Source organism: Ascaphus truei, chromosome 9 (assembly GCF_040206685.1).
Source record: "Ascaphus truei isolate aAscTru1 chromosome 9, aAscTru1.hap1, whole genome shotgun sequence".
NCBI classification, from domain to species: Eukaryota; Metazoa; Chordata; class Amphibia; order Anura; family Ascaphidae; genus Ascaphus; species Ascaphus truei.
The window spans coordinates 6,727,751-6,747,252 of record NC_134491.1 but is presented as its reverse complement, the minus strand read 5'-3'; the positions used below and the strand labels follow the sequence as shown (position 1 = coordinate 6,747,252).

The 19,502-nt window shown below is 49.3% G+C and overlaps 1 protein-coding gene across 10 annotated transcripts in view; it reads right to left on the bottom strand.

Annotated features, from left to right (window-relative positions):
* RYR3 (ryanodine receptor 3) overlaps positions 1-19,502 on the bottom strand; it is a 488,303-nt gene that overhangs the window by 260,541 nt on the left and 208,260 nt on the right. For all 10 annotated transcript variants that reach the window (XM_075613258.1, XM_075613259.1, XM_075613261.1 and 7 more), the window contains 12 exons: positions 19,258-19,414; positions 18,519-18,683; positions 17,675-17,796; positions 15,612-15,801; positions 11,265-11,400; positions 9,223-9,318; positions 7,848-7,966; positions 7,318-7,451; positions 6,722-6,963; positions 1,381-1,573; positions 737-953; positions 420-524 (listed from right to left, as the gene is read on the bottom strand). In XM_075613258.1, the coding sequence (XP_075469373.1) occupies positions 420-524; positions 737-953; positions 1,381-1,573; positions 6,722-6,963; positions 7,318-7,451; positions 7,848-7,966; positions 9,223-9,318; positions 11,265-11,400; positions 15,612-15,801; positions 17,675-17,796; positions 18,519-18,683; positions 19,258-19,414 (1,876 nt within the window). The remainder of the gene's footprint in view (positions 1-419; positions 525-736; positions 954-1,380; positions 1,574-6,721; positions 6,964-7,317; positions 7,452-7,847; positions 7,967-9,222; positions 9,319-11,264; positions 11,401-15,611; positions 15,802-17,674; positions 17,797-18,518; positions 18,684-19,257; positions 19,415-19,502) is intronic.

Below are 19,502 nucleotides of genomic sequence, written 5' to 3'. Positions count from 1 at the left end.
CCCTGTTTTATTACATGTAAGAGACGCGTTGATCAGACATTTCCCACACTTTATGTTCCTGTGTCTCCGAGCTCAGTTGGAAGATCTTTGGGACTCACTCCTTGTTACCTTCATTATCCCATCTTGTTTTATTCTGCGCTCACTTTGCAGCCCTGCCAGTTGTCCAAGGCCTTGCAATGCTTGCCAGAGAAATATCACACAGAAACTTCTAGCACTAACATGGTTAAATATTAAATTCCTTGTGTACAGTCCTTCACACACACAAAGTGAATACACACACACACACTCACACACTACAAACACACATACAGTACTGTAAATACACACACACATATAGTGTATATACACATACACACTGCACAGCAGAATTACTTGCTCAAATAAGAAAATAAGACAGCTGAAGCATTATCAAACTGTACCTTGCCATAGATCCAGCCAAGCTCGATTTTGTTCATGCCCCACAGCTCATGGATATTTTCTGCCAGTTTATCTCGGATCTTCTCAAGGTGAGGAGGTAAAACTATCTAAGAGAACAAGAACATCCATGTTTAATGTGGTACACTGTGATGTATGTGTATACAGCAACAAACCCCAAACCATGTGTAAAGGTGTAGACATCACAATGCAGGGAATCCTTCCACAACGTTGCATAAAAACGTGTTTTGCTGCTAGGAGGGCCAGCATGTTATGTATGTATTGCATGTTTATACATATGTTTATTTTATATGCAACATACCTGGCTGGTGTCAATAGGGCACGGAATGAAGGATGCTTGTGAAAGGAAGTGTGATGTACCAAGCAAGTCACGGACGCCATCAAAATCCCTCTTGTACTCTTTCACGGGCTCCACTCTCATCGTCTCTTTCGGGAGTAAGGCCTCATAGCAGGGTGCGTAGCCAGCGGGTGGCAGAAACTTGAACTCTCCATGACGGCCACCAAGGAGGAAACGAACCCTACAATATAACATGGAATTGTCTCATCTACTATACGGCTGACTTGACCAGGACATGCAAAAAATGCTGTAGAGTCTAGACCATTATTCAGACATGGAGTCATACAGGAGGCAGCAGAAAAATACACTAGACCACCTAGTTTATAAACATGCTGTCAAATCATATATTCCACCAAGTCTGACTTTCTTTATAATGGGTTCGAGTTCTTACGACATATAATCCTTTATCCAGTTATTACTGGACCCGCTCAGAACCCCATTAAAGAAATCGACATTTGTTCAAAGACTCTACTGCTGTTAATTCAGTTCATACTCTCTGTGTTCATCTTCCCTCCCAACTCTTGGGACACAGCTCTGATAAACAAAGACTCTGCATTTGCGTGTGGAGACAAGCAGAATACAATTAATGTCAAAGAATAGTTACTCACTTGACCCCAGCAGAGAAGCTCACCACTGGAAAAAATAGGCCTTCAGTGTTAAAGTTCTCAAACATGCCCTGGACTGGCTGCCCATTGATACGGAATGAAATGCTGGGCACCCCTAAGTCCAAACAGCAGCTGACCACGTCATCAGATGCCAGTAGATGTTGGTTACTTGAGGCCACTGCCCTGGGTACCCGACCTACAATGTGTGGTGACAATAGTATGATTGTGTTAATCAAAATATTACAGTGGTAATTACACTTCTACTACCAAGTCTTAAATACCGGTCAGAACGGATGGAAGCTAGAAACACCGGCACACTTTGTACTGCCTTTTACAGGCTGCTGGTATGTCTGTTATATGCAGCTGTCCAGGGTTAAATGCACTAGACTAGATTACCTGTAGGAAATTAGGTTGTTATATTATAAGCAGAGAGTATTGCTTTAATCCCTCCATATGTCAGCAGTGAGATACAGTTGCCGTGCAAACTTCAAATACATATTTACTGCTGAACCTATTGGTGGCTTCAAAGCATTTGTACCTAGAAACATGCTGCATCTGTATGTACATCGCTATGGTCATCTGTGCATCTACATGTACATGTGAAACTGTATGTGCTGTACATGTGCATCTACATGTACATGTGAAACTGTATGTACTGTACATGTGCATGTGTGCATCTACATGTACATGTGAAACTGTATGTACTGTACATGTGCATGTGTGCGGTATACGTAAAGAAGTATGAAACGTAGAAATAAAGACACACTGGCTCTAGGACATTTCAGTCATGTGCTGATGCCAGTCTCGACGTTCCCTCTGCATCTCACAAGTGGATATTCGCCACGTGTTACAGGTTAACAAGATAAGCCTTTTGCTGATTGCTCTTTCTTTTGTCCTTGTTTATAACAGTTGCCACAAATCAAAAGTATTCGCAGGATTATTCTTTTATCCTGACCCGGGCTTTAGAAACATTTCCCAGGAAGTCATGTTTACAGCAATATTTCACGGACAGAAAGCAGTATTATACTATACGAGTTGTGCACTCTTCTTTTTGTCTTTGATTTTATAAAGGTCCGAGAGGAGAAGCCACCTGGATATATACTCTCTTTGCAACACTCCTTTCCCCCAATATCTGGTGACCTTTTTATATTTGGAATAAAATATACTATTCACTTTAAGACTTTGGCCTAGATAGATACATCAAACTCCAATCCGGAAAAAATGCGGTATTTACGGCCCAAATAAAAGTGTTATTTTATGGTGCAAGTCATCAACGATGTACTGTTAAAAATAACGATTTTTGTACTGCAGCCGATAAAAATATCGGATGCTTAAAAAAAAAACGACTAAACACCACAACTTGTCATTCTGATGCCAGTTATATACTCACGATATTTATCGGAGCGGACTAACGTCAAAAATACTGCATGTATTTTATCACTTACTCCAGGTTGGCGTTAGCCCTATCTTGCTAATGTATATTGTGACGATATGGGCATTGAGGCTCTTATAATGAAGGTGAAGCCCAGCCATTGCCCTGTCGTCTGGATGAATATATAGGGTTGCCCTGTTGTGGCTCATCTGGCCAAATATATTATGTCAATGTATGTGTACACCTTTATTTTCTGTGTGTAATGTAACTACAAGCATAAAAATGTGTTTTAAATCATAGCCAAGGTCTCTGGACATGCAGGGCTGAGAAACCCTTTGTTCAGCCCACGTCTAGAGAAATGGCTATTGCTGGGACTGGAGGGGGGGAGGGGTGTGTACTCAGTCCTTATTAACTGTGGCTCTGAGGGCAGGCCCATTGTTCAGGTCAGACTGAGGCTTGGTCCCCACTGGCTGCTGCAGCGCTCACTATGGCGGGCGCTGCGGGGACAAGAGCCGCCTCTCAATGGCGAGGGGGGTCGCCGTGCTGCGCGGCGAGTTTTTCTTCCAGACCCGAAAATTGAGATGGACACGCGCGACGGAGCGCTAGGCCACGCCCCCGGCGGTTCAGCCAATGATGGCAAACCTTCCTTGTGACGTCATGGCCATGCCCCCGTCACTCCCTCCCGTCTTTCCCCCTATAGCTCACTACAGACCGGAGAATTCGGCTGCACGCGTTGCCAGCCTCGCAGGCGCGCGTGCAGCGCAGACAGCGGGGTCGTAGCCTGAGTCAACAATCTCCACAGGAGGTATCCAGCTGAAACTGGACCCTCAGGTTGTAAGACCCAACTGACTCAGGCATTAGTGGGTAGCTGGTTTGAATTTCCCACAGCCCTGCTTGGCCTATGTAGCTCGCTCTGCGTTGGCCAATATAGCACCCGTGGTGTGATTGGTCCCACATGCAGCATCCACTCTGTGATTGGTCACCAAGCTTTATCAATGATTTCCTATGGAGACAGGAATGTAGAAAAGGGCCGGCCGATCTCAGATCCAGAGATCATTCCTGGACAGGACTAAATGGTGTTCTCTGAGGTTGTGCCAGAGACACCCAAGGCTGCGTGCCTTTCGGAAGCAGCCGATTTAAACTTGCCTACTTGCACCTTGCAGCCAGCACTGCCCGGAGTTTCCCATCCCCCACAGGGTTGGAAGCTGCTCCGGGAAAGCCATTTCGATGGCACCGGGCACCCAGGACTGATAGGACCCCCCTGCATTCCCTGTTTGGTGCGAGTTTAGCTTTGTTGGAGATATTGTGTTGCATCTGTTTGCTCCGGCTGTAATAAACATCCGTTTATTTGATCTCTGTGCCATGTCTGGTGCTTGATCCCATGACATATATAATGGCAAATATATACGTAGGCAGGATAACATAAACCCATATGGGATAGGTGATAGAAAAATAAACCACAACAGGGGAAAGAAGGGGGATGTAAGAGTCCTAGTGGGAGGAATAAGAAGGGGTCCCCGGGGGAAGGGGAAGGAGGGGAGTGGGGATAAGAGTCCCAGGAGGGAAGAGGAGGAGGAATGGGTTAAGAGTCCCAGGGGTAAAAGTTTAAGAGTCCCAGGAGGGGGCGGGGCAGTTGAGTCTCAGAAGTAGGGTGATCAGTGGGGGTTAAGAGTCCCCCCAGCCTACCCCTTCTCTTGAGTAATGGCCAATTGACCTACATTAGACAAATTTGGCAAATATGGCTTTTTACCAGTAAATATTAAAACATCTTACATTAATTTAAATAAAAACACATTAACAATCAAACACACAATTTAAAGCAGTAGGAGCCTAGATAGCCATTATGGCTATCAATGTAAACCTGTAAGTAAATGTTGGTACTTATCCAATCCAGGATGACAGCCCTCCTGTACCAGGGTTGTAACCTCCTGGAAAATAGTTCCAAAGGGGCCCGATGACCAACCATAAAAAAAGACACGGCCCAATGGCCTAAAAAATTTTTTTTTTAAAAAACCATAATAAATAAACCAAAGCCTGATGGCCTAAAAACCTTCCATTAAAAAATCCACTAAAAGTAATCTAGTCTCTTCCACATGGGATACTCAACTTGACCCGAAGCCCTCGATTCTCTGCTGCTTGAAGAATCTTTTTCAGTATTTCTTCTTTCTTCTCTTTTTCAAAAACAACTTCTTCTGTATTTTTCACTACCAGATGTGGCCCTGTTGAAGACTTCCGGTCTTCTGCGGGTGCCCAGGGTTGTCATAGAACACGTCATTGGGACACATGGTATAGTACATCAACCAATCAGATTGCTTGATGTACCCTGTGATTCCCTCCCTTTATGCTCCTTGGTTGACAAAATCTGTGATGTTATTATAAAGGGAGGGAACCACATGGTACATCAAGCAAAGCTGATTGGTTGATGTACCATGTGTCCCAATGACATATTTTCCGCGATGGCCCAGGGTCTTATGAAAGGCCTGGGCGCTCTGCAGAAGACAGGAAGAATTTAATGGGGCCACATCTTCTGGTGCAGAATTCAGAAGAAGAAAGAAGACATCTTTGAAGAAAAGAGAGAATACGTGCCAAAAAGATTCTAGCAACAGATTATCGAGGCTTCGGGTCAAGTTGAGGATCGCATGTCGCAAGCCATGAATGGCCTTGGATTACAAAAAGGCTATCAGGCCAATGTGCAGTCTCATTACACAGGATGTGCAGTCTCATTGTCTGTCCCTGGGTGAGTGACAGGCCAATCAGCCTATCACAGAGGGGGAGGGATGTGCAACCTCACTGGCTGTTCCTGGGTGAGTGACAGGCCATTCAGCCTATCACAGAGAGATGTGAAGACATCCTTCGAGAAATATATATAGATTTTGATTATTAATGCTTTTTATTTAGATGAATGTAAGATTTTTGTATTTTTACTGTCCAAAAGCCCCGTTAGCCACATTTGGCTTATAGGACGATTGGTCATTATGCAAGAGGGGGGTGAGTTAGGTTTGTGGGAGGAGGGTAGGAAGGGGTGGGTGTGGTGGCAAGTTGCCCCAGGGAGGATGGTTAGGCCCCCGGAGAGTGGTTGTAGGGGTTAACCCCGTTTTTATCTTTGTGGTTAGTGAAGCATTAGCCACTTAGGAAGCCATGGGGGGTAGGTAGTGTAGTTTCAGTAATATTAACCCCTTTGGTTGCCACAGACATCAAAGAGGTTAATCTGGTCTGTAACTGTTATATACGCCTATAATATACATCTTCTCTAACTGTGCACGCAATGTCTTGTATATAATGTATACCCTGTTCATTTATGTGACTGTACTTGTAACCATGTATTATTTGTCATATTAACTGTGCCCAGGACATACTTGAAAACGAGAGGTAACGCTCACTGTATTACTTCCTGGTAAAACATTTTATAAATAAAATAATGTAATTTCTTATTACAGAACCCTATGGAAGAAATATTAGGTATGCGATCGCGATGCGGTAATGAATGTGTTATTAACAATTGTGTTAATTACCGCATCCTGACTAGTGTTCAAATATCACAACCGGTAACTTATTACCGCAGTATTGATGACTTAGGACATAAATTTGAGGTAATAAGACCGATATTAGCTCTGCTTTAATGGAGTTTGATGTAGCCTTTCTGTTATATCCCGTGCTTCACGACTTTTCTCGCTAACAATATTTCCCATACAGATGCCCATACCCTCCTAGGTAATATGTTTAATGTATTTATTTTGCCTGAAGCATTGCACTCAAACCATTAACTATGCTGGGCTTCTTTGCACTGGCGCACATGGGAGGGCATTTTGTTTGCATGTGAAAACACACAGGTTACCAATGTACACATTGTAGCCTGGCTTCCCCCCCCCACTTATGGAGGTTGGTTTGTATTATGAAGATTAAAATAGAAATGGTAGAAAGTGACATTTATGGCAAAAAGAATAAACAAAGCATGGAGGAGAAACCACTCACCAGACCACAAGTGAAGCCCATCAAAGCCATAGGAGAACAGGTCATCACCAACCCCGTTGCCTCCCCAGCCTTCACCTCCGCCAGGATACGGTGCATAACCTGAGGTAGAGGCCCAGCCGACACGAAGGTGAGTAGGCTCTGCTGTCAGGAACGGATCCACCTGGTCAATGATCATCTCAAAGTACCATTTCTTGTACTGAGCTGAGCCCTCCGCCACTCCCAAGAAGATGTTTGGCCGCATGCTGAAACAGGGCACATTATGATGAAATCCCCGTCATGGAACAGATCCCCTTTAATTCATGGAAGTGTCGCAAGATCAGCTTAATAATGTATTCTTTGTTTTTAGCTGCATTTTAATCTGGTGGGTTTTGTGTGTGGAATGTCTTCACTATTCATATTCTAATTATAGTATATGTGAATCAACAGTACAACCTTGGGTGTGTGCTAAGAGAGATCATACTTATGGCCAAAAGCTCAAATATTTGAATATTCTTGATAGATGATCCCAACTCTGTAGACATAATTGGAATGTCACGTGGAAGTACTGAATGAGACATGCCTACTAATGAGAGGGAAAAGGGGAGACTGTAAGGTACCTGGTGACATTATTTACTAAACGTGTTTGTAAAAGCAAATCTCTCCTGGGCAGCAGATTGTCACAGATGAGGTTCTGATTTGTGCGAACTGCAACCCCGTTACACACACACAGAGAGCAGAGGACATCCAGAACCTGGGGAACAGGAGGGGGACATTTTACAGGTACACACTCACAATCAAGATTAGATACATGTGTATACACACAACCAAACAACATCATCAACCACAAGTCTCAATACTAGGATTCAGTTAAATAAAACACCCAGTCTCTCTAAAACATCAGAACATTGTTTTGTTTAAAACAAAATCGAACATATCAATATTACTATGGTTCTCTGTTCATATTTTAACCCAAGACAAGACGTACATCAGAGTGGGCTGTATATTTCATGAGAAAATATAACTAATAGAGACAGATGCACAGGAACAATCCAGATGATGGTGCCGTATACAGGACGACTGTAATGTGAGATGAATGTGGGCAGGTTTCAGGGTGTGATATATACGATCCGTGAAGGCTTTGCTGTACCTTGTGATTCCGTCCATGCTTGTCCAGTAGTGAAATCACAGACCGGATATGTCCCTTTTGTATTAAGTTTAAAGCTTCAGGACTTTCTATCAAGATGCAGTGCAGAACCTCCAGGATTCCTGCAAGAACATGAGAAAAGCAGAGCTTTATCCCTTCCCTGCTGTGTGCCAGAGCAGCTTACACACGTCCCTTAGCGGTACCAGTGGACTTCTTAACCATTCTAATGGCTGCAGCACATTGGAGCCTCAAAGTTCAAACTTTGAAGAATATAGTAAGAGTCTGAAACATTTAAAAACAAAATAAAAGACAGAGTGAGCTCTGGAAGCTGTCTAACTAACACAGTGATTTGTAACGGTGTGTAACTGGGCCATAAAAGCAATCTGTAGCTGACAGATAGGTACAGTACGTTAGGTAGGTGCAATATATCTTAAAACAATGCCAGCATCCTAATCATCTCTCCCGTTCCCCCGTTGCACTCCAAGCTATCTTCTCGTGTCTCTTCCTCTCTGTTATTGTTGCAGCCCTCTCTGTAACGCTCTCCTTCCTCTGGTACTTTCTTCCTATCAGTGTCAGACAAGCTCCCTCTCCCCATTTTCTTATCTGTAAACCAATTCTGTCAATGAAAACAAAATGACTTCGCTGAGACCTTCACCAATTGCCCTTACTGACCAGACCTAAAGCACTCACATTTACCCCTAATGTCTATGCAGCTGCCACACAACCCCACTAATAAGTACAGTACGTATCATGTTATTTATTTAACGCCAGAGTATAACTAAATTCCAAGAATAAGAGCAGGAAGTAAATAACACAAGTTAAGGGGAAACCCTGCACCAAGAGTTTGTTATAAGCTGTGGGGGGCAGGGGTTGCTTACTCCGAACGTTTGCTTTTTATATTTCTTCAAGAGGTTATAAATAATGCAATATGATCAGGGGCGTAGCTATATCCCGGGGGCCCGCGCTCTTGGGAGGCTCTCTAGCATATTTTTGCGGCTGCGTGACAGGCACTTGGCTACTGCGCATGCGCGACTGGCGCTTGGCTACTGCACATGCGCGTGTGGCACTTGCCTACTGTGCATGCGCGATTGGCATTTCCCTATCACGCATGTGCGATCGGTGGATGCCGGTCGCTCATGCCGATCACACATGAGCAGCCGGCAACCACAGATCGCACATGCGCGGTAGGCAAATGCCGATCACGCATGTGCAGAAGGCAAGTGTCGATTGCGCATGTGCAGTAGGAAAGAGTCGGTTGTGCATGCACAGTAGGGACGTGCCAGTCGCGCTTGCACAGCCAAACAATACAAAAATGTTCCCCGGGGGCCCGCGCATACCTTGCTACGCCACTGATTATGACACCTGAGTTTGAACGTACCTGAAGAAGATTCGAGACGCTCTAATTTACTGATAAGCCAATCCAGGTTGTTGGAGAATTGAGCACAATTATTTCTGTTACCACGAATTAGGGCAGCTGGAAAACAAAGTGACATAGTGAGAAGCAGCAGAACTTGTAGCTGTGTCTGTGGTATATTGGTATAAAGAAGTATTAGCATGCATTGGGACGTGTGTATGTGTGTCATAATCTTCAGCTCTTGTCGATCCACTGCTGGATAAAGCCTCCCCAATGATCTTCCAGGTACTACGGTTAGAAGCCTCTTTTCTGCACGTTGCTCCAACATCAAATATATTTTCTGATTTCATCCTCCCATCTTCTACCCATTGCCACCTTCCTGCCACTTTGAGGCAGTGAGATTAGGATATGAGGGAAGGGTGTGTAGATATATATATATCTCTCCTTCCACAGTACGTCATGAGGAAAGTTTTTACTGGTGTATTCTGCCCGTGCTCACGTATGGATGTGAAACTTGGACTCTAAATGCAAAGATAATTTAGAAGCTACAGACAAGGCCAAGAAGTATGGAGAGATGCATGCTGGGTATTACCCCAAGGATGAATGGATGAACAAAAAGAATGAATGAGTTCTAAACCAAACAAAAGTCTGTATATTATCATCAAATAGGTGAAGAAATTAAAATGGCGGTGGGACGGACATATCGCAAGAAGAAATTATCATCGTTGGACAAAGATGGAACTCAACTGGATTTCAAAAGGGATTAAAAGACCAAGCCGACGACCAAAAGTAAGATGGGAGGAAAAGATCAGGGAATGCGTTGGAGAAACGTAGTGAAGGGAGGCTGCAACTGCAGTACCATGGAGATCATTGGGGAGGCCTTCATCCAGCAGTGGGGAGACACAGACTGAAGATATATATATATCATCAAAAGAAATTGCATACTAGGTACACCTCAGTACAATAGAATAAAGGACTATTTTGATGTATGCATGTATAGGTATAATTCATAAATAAGTGCATCACCCAGGACAGGAGCCGTGACGCGCATCAGGGATAAAACTGAACAAGAAAATACAGCACCTCACAGCTAAATAGCAAACACATGTATTACAGGTCCATAGGAAATAGCAGGACAGCGATCTTCATCATGGCAAATATATATATACACACACACACAAATCTCTCGCTAATATTATACTTGCTGCACATGCTTTGTTTGTGAATTGTACTAATTATTCAAGAAAAATAAGGATCCTATATAGTATTAAACCTGTACTGGTTGGACCTGCAATGCAGAGCAATCTCTCTGTTAAGAGCATGTGCTACGGCTAAGTTAGGCCAGGTCCCCGCTGCTTGCTGCAGCGCCCACAGCGGGGACAAGCGCCGCCCCTCAATGGGGCCGTGCCCACTGCGAGGGGCGACCACCATGCTGCACGGCCACAGCGGGGACAAGCGCCGCCCCTCAATGGGGCCGTGCCCACTGCGAGGGGCGACCACCATGCTGCACGGCCACAGCGGGGACAAGTGCCGCCCCTCAATGGGGCCCGTGCCCACTGCGAGGGGCGACCACCATGCTGCACGGCCACAGCGGGGACAAGAGCCGCCCCTCAATGGGGCCTGCGCCCACTGCGAGGGGCGACCACCGTGCTGCACGGCCAGTTTTTCCTTCCACCAATGAGGACGAACCTGCCGGGTGACATCATGGCCACGCCCACCGTCACTCCCCCATCACTCCGCCCCCTGTCTTTCCCCCTGAAGCTCACTGCAGAGCGGGGAACTCGGCTGCACACACTGACAGCATGGCAGGCGCGCGTGCAGCGCAGGCAGCGGGGCTGTAGCCTTGGTGTATGTGACCCCAATGTTTTCCAAATGGCCAGGTTCCCGTGTCTGATAGAATCCGTGCATCCCGGTGCCACCAATCACTATATAGCCCGGTGGCTGAAGATACTGTAGTGGGTTACCATGCTGCATGGCATGCCTTCATTCATAAGCCCTGCTCTGCCAGTGGGGAAGTCATTGGATGGCCCTCCAGCAGTTAAATAGTGACCAAAGCTGTGACCCACCTAATAACTCATAGAGCAGGTTCAGAATTTCTTTCCATACTGGGCCAGCTTTGTCCCCGAAGAATTCGGCAAAGTGTGCGGCAGTGCTGTATACATTCAGCCGGTCAATGCAGTTTAACACCAGTGCCAGCATTCCCTACATAGGGAAAATAAGTCACAAGGGTTATGGGAATAAAAAATAATATTCCACCCTTTCAGTGCCAGAAGGTCCATTCTGAAACTTAAGGGGTTAATGAGCATGTGATACGTTCTATGTCCTTCTATTCATTGTTACGGAAGATTCACAGGGGCTGTAGAGCAAATGAAGACTTGGGTCTTCTTGATATAAACCCACAACATTAAGACTTTCACATACAGTGATAAAAGTTACCAGTTAATGGATGTGCTCAGCACCACTATGCAGTGCATCATGTTTTACAAAATACAAACTCTCCTCCATCCTAACAAGGCAGGTAATCAATATGCAGAGGTTGTCTGTGCATGTGAATATATCTGCTGTACGTTTGTTCAGGCCGCTACATGAAGTTCTTTGCTAATGTTACATACTGATGCAGCCACGAGTATTCTAACACTTGCCTTGGAAAATCTGGGGCAATCTCCCAGTAATGCTGTGACATTTCTGTGACATTTCTGCAGACAGACTAATGGCCCATCGGATTAACACAGCGGGGGTCCCTGGCAGTCCCATTCAAACTGATACTGAGTTCGGATACTCGTGGCTGCATCTGTATAAATAATACTAAAAAGTCTGCCCTATTGTATTATATACTCCAGCTCTTCATGCCGCACGGCCTGCCACCTCCTGCCCCTCTCCGTGCCCTACGGCCTGTCTGCGATCTCCCGCTCTCCTTCCAGCACGGCCTGCAATCTCCTCCCCTTCTCCGTGCCGTACGGCCTGTCTGTGATCTCCTCCCCATCTCCTCCCCGCACCGCCTGCGATCCCTCTCCCCGCACGGCCTGCCTGCGATCCCTCTCCCCGCACGGCCTGCCTGCGATCCCTCTCCCCGCACGGCCTGCCTGCGATCCCTCTCCCCGCACGGCCTGCCTGCGATCCCTCTCCCCGCACGGCCTGCCTGCGATCCTTCTCCCCGCACGGCCTGCAATCTCTTCTCCCTCTCCTCCCCGCACGGCCTGCCTGCGATCTCCTCCCCGCGATCTCTTCCCCCTCTCCTCCCCGCACAGCCTGTGATCTCCTCCACTCCATGCCGTATGGCCTGCGATCTCTTCCTCCTGCCCGCACGGCCTGCCTGCGATCTGCTCCCTCTCTCCGTGCCGCACATCCTGCGATCTCCAACTCGCCTCCCCGCACGGCCTGCCAACGATCTCCTCGCTCTCTCCATTTTGCACATCCTGCGATCTCCTCCCCGCACGGCCTGCCTGCGATCTCCTCCCCGCACGGCCTGCCTGCAATCTCCTCCTCGCATGGCCTGCCTGCGATCTCCTCCTCCTCTCCTCCCCGCACGGCCTGCCTGCGATCTCCTCCTCCTCTCCTCCCCACACGGCCTGCCTGCGATCTCCTCCCTCTCTCCTCCCCGCACGGCCTGCCTGCGATCTCTCCCGCTCTCCTCCCCGCACAGCCTGCCTGCGATCTCCTCCCCGCACGGCCTGCCTGCGATCTACTCCTCCTCTCCTCCCCGCACAGCCTGCCTGCGATCTCCTCCTCCTCTCCTCCCCGCACGGCCTGCCTGCGATCTCCTTCTCCTCTCCTCCCCGCACGGCCTGCCTGCGATCTCCTCCCCGCACAGCCTGCCTGCGATCTCTCCCGCTCTCCTCCCCGCACGGCCTGCCTGCAATCTCCTCCTCCTCTCCTCCCCGCACAGCCTGCCTGCGATCTCCTCCTCCTCTCCTCCCCGCACGGCCTGCCTGCGATCTCCTTCTCCTCTCCTCCCCGCACGGCCTGCCTGCGATCTCTCCCGCTCTCCTCCCCGCACGGCCTGCCTGCGATCCCTCCCGCTCTCCTCCCCGCACGGCCTGCCTGCGATCCCTCCCGCTCACCTCCCCGCACGGCCTGCCTGCGATCTCCTCCCGCTCTCCTCCCCGCACGGCCTGCCTGCGATCCCTCCCTCTCTCCTCCCCACATGGCCTGCCTGCGATCTCCTCCCTCTCTCCTCCCCGCACGGCCTGCCTGCGATCTCTCCCGCTCTCCTCCCCGCACGGCCTGCCTGCGATCCCTCCCGCTCTCCTCCCCGCACGGCCTGCCTGCGATCCCTCCCGCTCTCCTCCCCGCACAGCCTGCCTGCGATCTCCTCCTCCTCTCCTCCCCGCACGGCCTGCCTGCGATCTCCTTCTCCTCTCCTCCCCGCACGGCCTGCCTGCGATCTCCTCCTCCTCTCCTCCCCGCACAGCCTGCCTGCGATCTCTCCCGCTCTCCTCCCCGCACGGCCTGCCTGCAATCTCCTCCTCGCACGGCCTGCCTGCGATCTCCTCCTCCTCTCCTCCCCGCACGGCCTGCCTGCGATCTCCTCCTCCTCTCCTCCCCACACGGCCTGCCTGCGATCTCCTCCCTCTCTCCTCCCCGCACGGCCTGCCTGCGATCTCTCCCGCTCTCCTCCCCGCACAGCCTGCCTGCGATCTCCTCCCCGCACGGCCTGTCTGCGATCTCCCGCTCTCCTTCCAGCACGGCCTGCAATCTCCTCCCCTTCTCCGTGCCGTACGGCCTGTCTGTGATCTCCTCCCCATCTCCTCCCCGCACCGCCTGCGATCCCTCTCCCCGCACGGCCTGCCTGCGATCCCTCTCCCCGCACGGCCTGCCTGCGATCCCTCTCCCCGCACGGCCTGCCTGCGATCCCTCTCCCCGCACGGCCTGCCTGCGATCCCTCTCCCCGCACGGCCTGCCTGCGATCCTTCTCCCCGCACGGCCTGCAATCTCTTCTCCCTCTCCTCCCCGCACGGCCTGCCTGCGATCTCCTCCCCGCGATCTCTTCCCCCTCTCCTCCCCGCACAGCCTGTGATCTCCTCCACTCCATGCCGTATGGCCTGCGATCTCTTCCTCCTCCCCGCACGGCCTGCCTGCGATCTGCTCCCTCTCTCCGTGCCGCACATCCTGCGATCTCCAACTCGCCTCCCCGCACGGCCTGCCAACGATCTCCTCGCTCTCTCCATTTTGCACATCCTGCGATCTCCTCCCCGCACGGCCTGCCTGCGATCTCCTCCCCGCACGGCCTGCCTGCAATCTCCTCCTCGCACGGCCTGCCTGCGATCTCCTCCTCCTCTCCTCCCCGCACGGCCTGCCTGCGATCTCCTCCTCCTCTCCTCCCCACACGGCCTGCCTGCGATCTCCTCCCTCTCTCCTCCCCGCACGGCCTGCCTGCGATCTCTCCCGCTCTCCTCCCCGCACAGCCTGCCTGCGATCTCCTCCCCGCACGGCCTGCCTGCGATCTACTCCTCCTCTCCTCCCCGCACAGCCTGCCTGCGATCTCCTCCTCCTCTCCTCCCCGCACGGCCTGCCTGCGATCTCCTTCTCCTCTCCTCCCCGCACGGCCTGCCTGCGATCTCCTCCTCCTCTCCTCCCCGCACAGCCTGCCTGCGATCTCTCCCGCTCTCCTCCCCGCACGGCCTGCCTGCGATCTCCTCCTCCTCTCCTCCCCGCACAGCCTGCCTGCGATCTCCTCCTCCTCTCCTCCCCGCACGGCCTGCCTGCGATCTCCTTCTCCTCTCCTCCCCGCACGGCCTGCCTGCGATCTCTCCCGCTCTCCTCCCCGCACGGCCTGCCTGCGATCCCTCCCGCTCTCCTCCCCGCACGGCCTGCCTGCGATCCCTCCCGCTCACCTCCCCGCACGGCCTGCCTGCGATCTCCTCCCGCTCTCCTCCCCGCACGGCCTGCCTGCGATCCCTCCCTCTCTCCTCCCCACATGGCCTGCCTGCGATCTCCTCCCTCTCTCCTCCCCGCACGGCCTGCCTGCGATCTCTCCCGCTCTCCTCCCCGCACGGCCTGCCTGCGATCCCTCCCGCTCTCCTCCCCGCAAGGCCTGCCTGCGATCCCTCCCGCTCTCCTCCCCGCACGGCCTGCCTGCGATCTCCTCCCGTTCTCCTCCCCGCACGGCCTGCCTGCGATCTCCTCCCGTTCTCCTCCCCGCACGGCCTGCCTGCGATCTCCTCCCGCTCTCCTCCCCGCACAGCCTGCCTGCGATCTCCTCCCTCTCTCCCCCCGCATTGCCTGTTTGCGATCTCCTCCTCTCCTTGTGCCGCACAGCCTGCGATCTCCTCCTCCTCTCCTCCCCGCATGACCTGCGTGCGATCCCTCCCCCTCTCCTCCCTGCACAGCCTGCGATCTCCTCCTCCTCTCCTCCCCGCATGACCTGCGTGCGATCCCTCCCCCTCTCCTCCCTGCACAGCCTGCGATCTTACCTCCTCTTTGAAAAGGTTCTGTCTGTTCTTGAGTGAACGGAGCTTGTTCTGTTTATCTTCGTGTTCTAGTTCTTCCTCAGGAGGCTGGAAATAAGCAATCAGGTCTTGCAGAGTCTGAACGACCTCCTCTATAGGCAGGGAGATGGGGGCTGTTGCTGTCCGGTTGTTTCCAGTCAGAGAATCCAGATCACTAGAGGTAAAAAGGAAATCTATTCACTTATATTTGTAACTTCTCGCAGTCTGCTACAGCCATAGAAAGTGGTCGCTCCAGCTTGCGTTGCTTAGTATTATAGCAGCACCAGGATATTTAACGGAGGCAAAAATGACCCTAATGGGATATTTGAACTCACTATGGTCCCTTTCAGTAAGTTATGTTATTCCATAAGACAACCCCCCCCTGCCAAAAAAAAAAACCTTGAAGGTTTCAGCTGTCAGACTGGGCCATACTCTAACCTGGGCCACACCGTATCCTACAATAAGCAGCCACGTTACCTTCTCGTTACAACATTGTCCCTCATTCCCTATAGAGTGTAAGCTCTCAGGATCAGGGCCGTCATCACCTCTTTGATTCTGTGCATGTTTGTCCTCAGCTGTATGTAAATGTTTATGTAATATGCATAACTCTGTACCCCTATTGTACCGCGCTGCGCAATATGTTGGCGCTTCACAAATAAATGATGATAATAATAATAATAAAAGACACTCTTTGGACCATTTAATTACGTGGCACGGCACCGCTTAGTAATACGACCTTAAATCTCCCTCTTTATCCAATATAACAGCTGGGTGCTGGTATAATTATAAAACTAGAGCAAGGAATGGAAGTGTGTGAGATGGGAGGAGAAATGTGCCCGGCATATTAAAGGTTAAGCCCAGCCATTGCTACTACCAGTCAAGATGGATGCCAAGTTCCTGGCCTATGGTACCATCTTATTGTGGCCAAAACGCCAACTTGTATATTCTTATGTGCTCTGCAACATGGATTCCTTTTGTACAATGTGACACTATTTCGATAGCTTCTTTGTGTGCTGGCTTGGTACTGTAATTCCCTTAGCCAGCCAGCACACACAGGAATCCGGCCTGCTATCTACATGTGGGTGGTTGAAGTACTTGGGACAATGTAGGAGTGGGGAGGGGTGTTTGCTCAGGTGTGGGGAACGGTGATTCCAAAAGCAGAACCATTGTTCAGCCCGGACTCTGAGGTGTCTATTTCTGAATGAGATCATCAAGCCGCCATTAGGAAGCATTGCTGGGTCTTAGCCCCGTTGGTGCGATTTCAATTGGTCGGTTCGAATTTCCCACTCCCCATAAGCCCGCCTCTGTCGGCTGTCATAGAAGCACTGTCATAGCATCAGTGCTCTGATTGGTTGGCAACTCGTCTTCCATGCTTTTAGATGGAGACGGGGAAAGTATGTAAAGGGCTGCCGATCTGAGTTCCACATACTATCTTGGTTTCTGCTAGTAGGTGTATCTCCGAAGGTTTTACTGGAGACTCCCAAAACGAGGCTCGGTCGAATAGACAAGCAGGAACTTTGAATCTGCTATTCTGCAAATAGTATCTCTACATTACCAAAGTACCAGAGACGAAGTGTGCAACCAGAGACCCGCAGAGTGTGGAACCAGAGACCCGCGGAGTGTGCAAGCTGACCTGGGTAAGTCTACTGAAGTGCCGCCCAGCACCTAGTAAGCTAGTATTCCCCCCATAATCCCCGTTTTGGGGAGTTTGAACATATAACCTTGTATTGTGTTGTGCCTGTTGGCTTCGGCCGAAATAAACTTGTTTTATTTAACTCCTCCATTCTGTCTGGTGATTGCAATCCTAATTGTCCAAGTCTCCCGTGATAATGTGTGTGCAGCCATTTCTTTCCCAAGAGGGCCCCTGAAGCATGATCAGTGTAAGAAGTTACCACTATGCACATCTGCGTGTATTCTGCTCTGCTACTGCGTGCAGCATGTGTTCCCCAGGCACTGCTAATGAACAGAGCAATCTGCGTGTATTCTGCTCTGCTACTGCGTGCAGCATGTGTTCCCCAGGCACTGCTAATGAACAGAGCAATCTGCACCTGATAAACTGACTGAACAGGCCCGTGGTGTTCCGTATGATTCTAGCAGCTTGGGACTCCTCGTGCTGACACCTCTGTAAAGTGACGCCATCGTCCATATGGCCCTCTTGGTGTAGGATCGCCTGCGCAGGTACAAGACAGGAATTATCCAAATGCATTCTAAGGGTTCCCATTTAGTTCCAGTTCTGTATCTCTCTGCATGTTCACTCGAACAATACGTCACAATGTTTAAATAAAATCCTTCTTTCCCTAGACAGGATTTTTCTGATCACTCTCCTCCTGTGAACTGTTGTTTTCCAAATTGCTTCTGATAATTATTCAATGTTAGTAATTAAAAGCAAATGCTTCGGTTAATAAATAAATAGACAAATATCGCCTCCTTTTAACCTTTATTCCGCTGCATACTGTACTTGTCAGGTAATAGTTTTTGCACAAAAAAAAAATCCTATTTGGGCTGAAGGAGCGGCTCAGTGAGTAAAGGCTCAGTGAGTAAAGGCTCAATGAGTAGAGGCACTGACTGATAACAATGACACTGAGTTGAAGCAGGGGAACCTGGTTCACTTTCCAATGTCAGCTCCTTGTGACCTTGGGTAAGTCACTTTATCTCCCTGTGCCCGAGGCACCAAAAAATAAATTGTAAGCTCATTTGGGCACAGACTTCTATGTACAGCACTGCGTACACTGTCAACGCTATACAAAAAATACAAATATCTGTGTATCAAATGTTAATTTTGAAGTACTAAATAGCTATAAATAAAATTAGATATTTAGCAGAAACTGAATATGAAGCCAAATACATGTATAAAATGCCAACACTACAAATAAATAAGCCCGTCACACTTACTCTTCTTTTTAGTGGTCCTAACCGTGCTGTTTTGGCATCTTGGGCTTTGTATGTTAACCACAGGCCGCTGTCAACATGCTGGATAAAACAAATGGAATCTCCATACTTAATTTCAGCCACTCCCATGCCATCGATGTCACGCTTTGGGACAGGGTCCAGCTTCTCCTAACATTGAATAAAGAAAGAACACCGACAAAGGAGAAAATCACAACACAATATAAGTTCTGCATACAGAATCAGCCAAACTATGTCCCAGTACGTTCAGAACAATTCCAGGTTTCTTCTTTAAAATGGGGCTCACGTTTACTGTAGATGATACAAGTATAAACTTTGTTCGTCACAAGGTGACTCCCAGTTGCAAATTTCAGCTTATCCAGGATCTAATTAGAAAACTTCCTGACTGTCCTTTCAGGTTTAATTAATGCCCTACTTACACTTATGTAACACAAATCAGTGTCCTTCCTGTTAGCCATGTGCTGCCTTAAAGCAGTGCTGAGGGCAAGGGCTCACCCATGTTAATTGCTCAGAGATACATTTTAGAAACTCCTCTTTTACTGCAAGTCTATGAATCAAAGTCGGCAGGTTGCAAACCCAGGAAAAACCTGGAGCAAAAATGAGCCCCTGATCTAGGAGTATTACAATACTCTTACTTTTCACAGGACCCCATTGCTTGATAAAACTGTTGGAGAGAGACTAATGCATATCACCCTGTGCTAAGTGCAGGCTCACTGGCTCCTACCTTAGATGCCCTGAAGCAGAAGGCTGATGACTTGGTGTCTGACTTCGCTCTGTCTTGCAACACCAACCCTTGGTCCTCTGTCAGTGCCAAGTACTGTCCGGTTGTGATGTGACGAAAGCGGAATGTCTGCCCCCATCGGATGTGACTGCCACTCCAGCTGCATAAAGGGGGTTTACGGCAATGTTTTACATGGAGCCAGGTGCCTACTCTCATAAAGCAGCAAACGTCAACATTGCAGTGTAAAG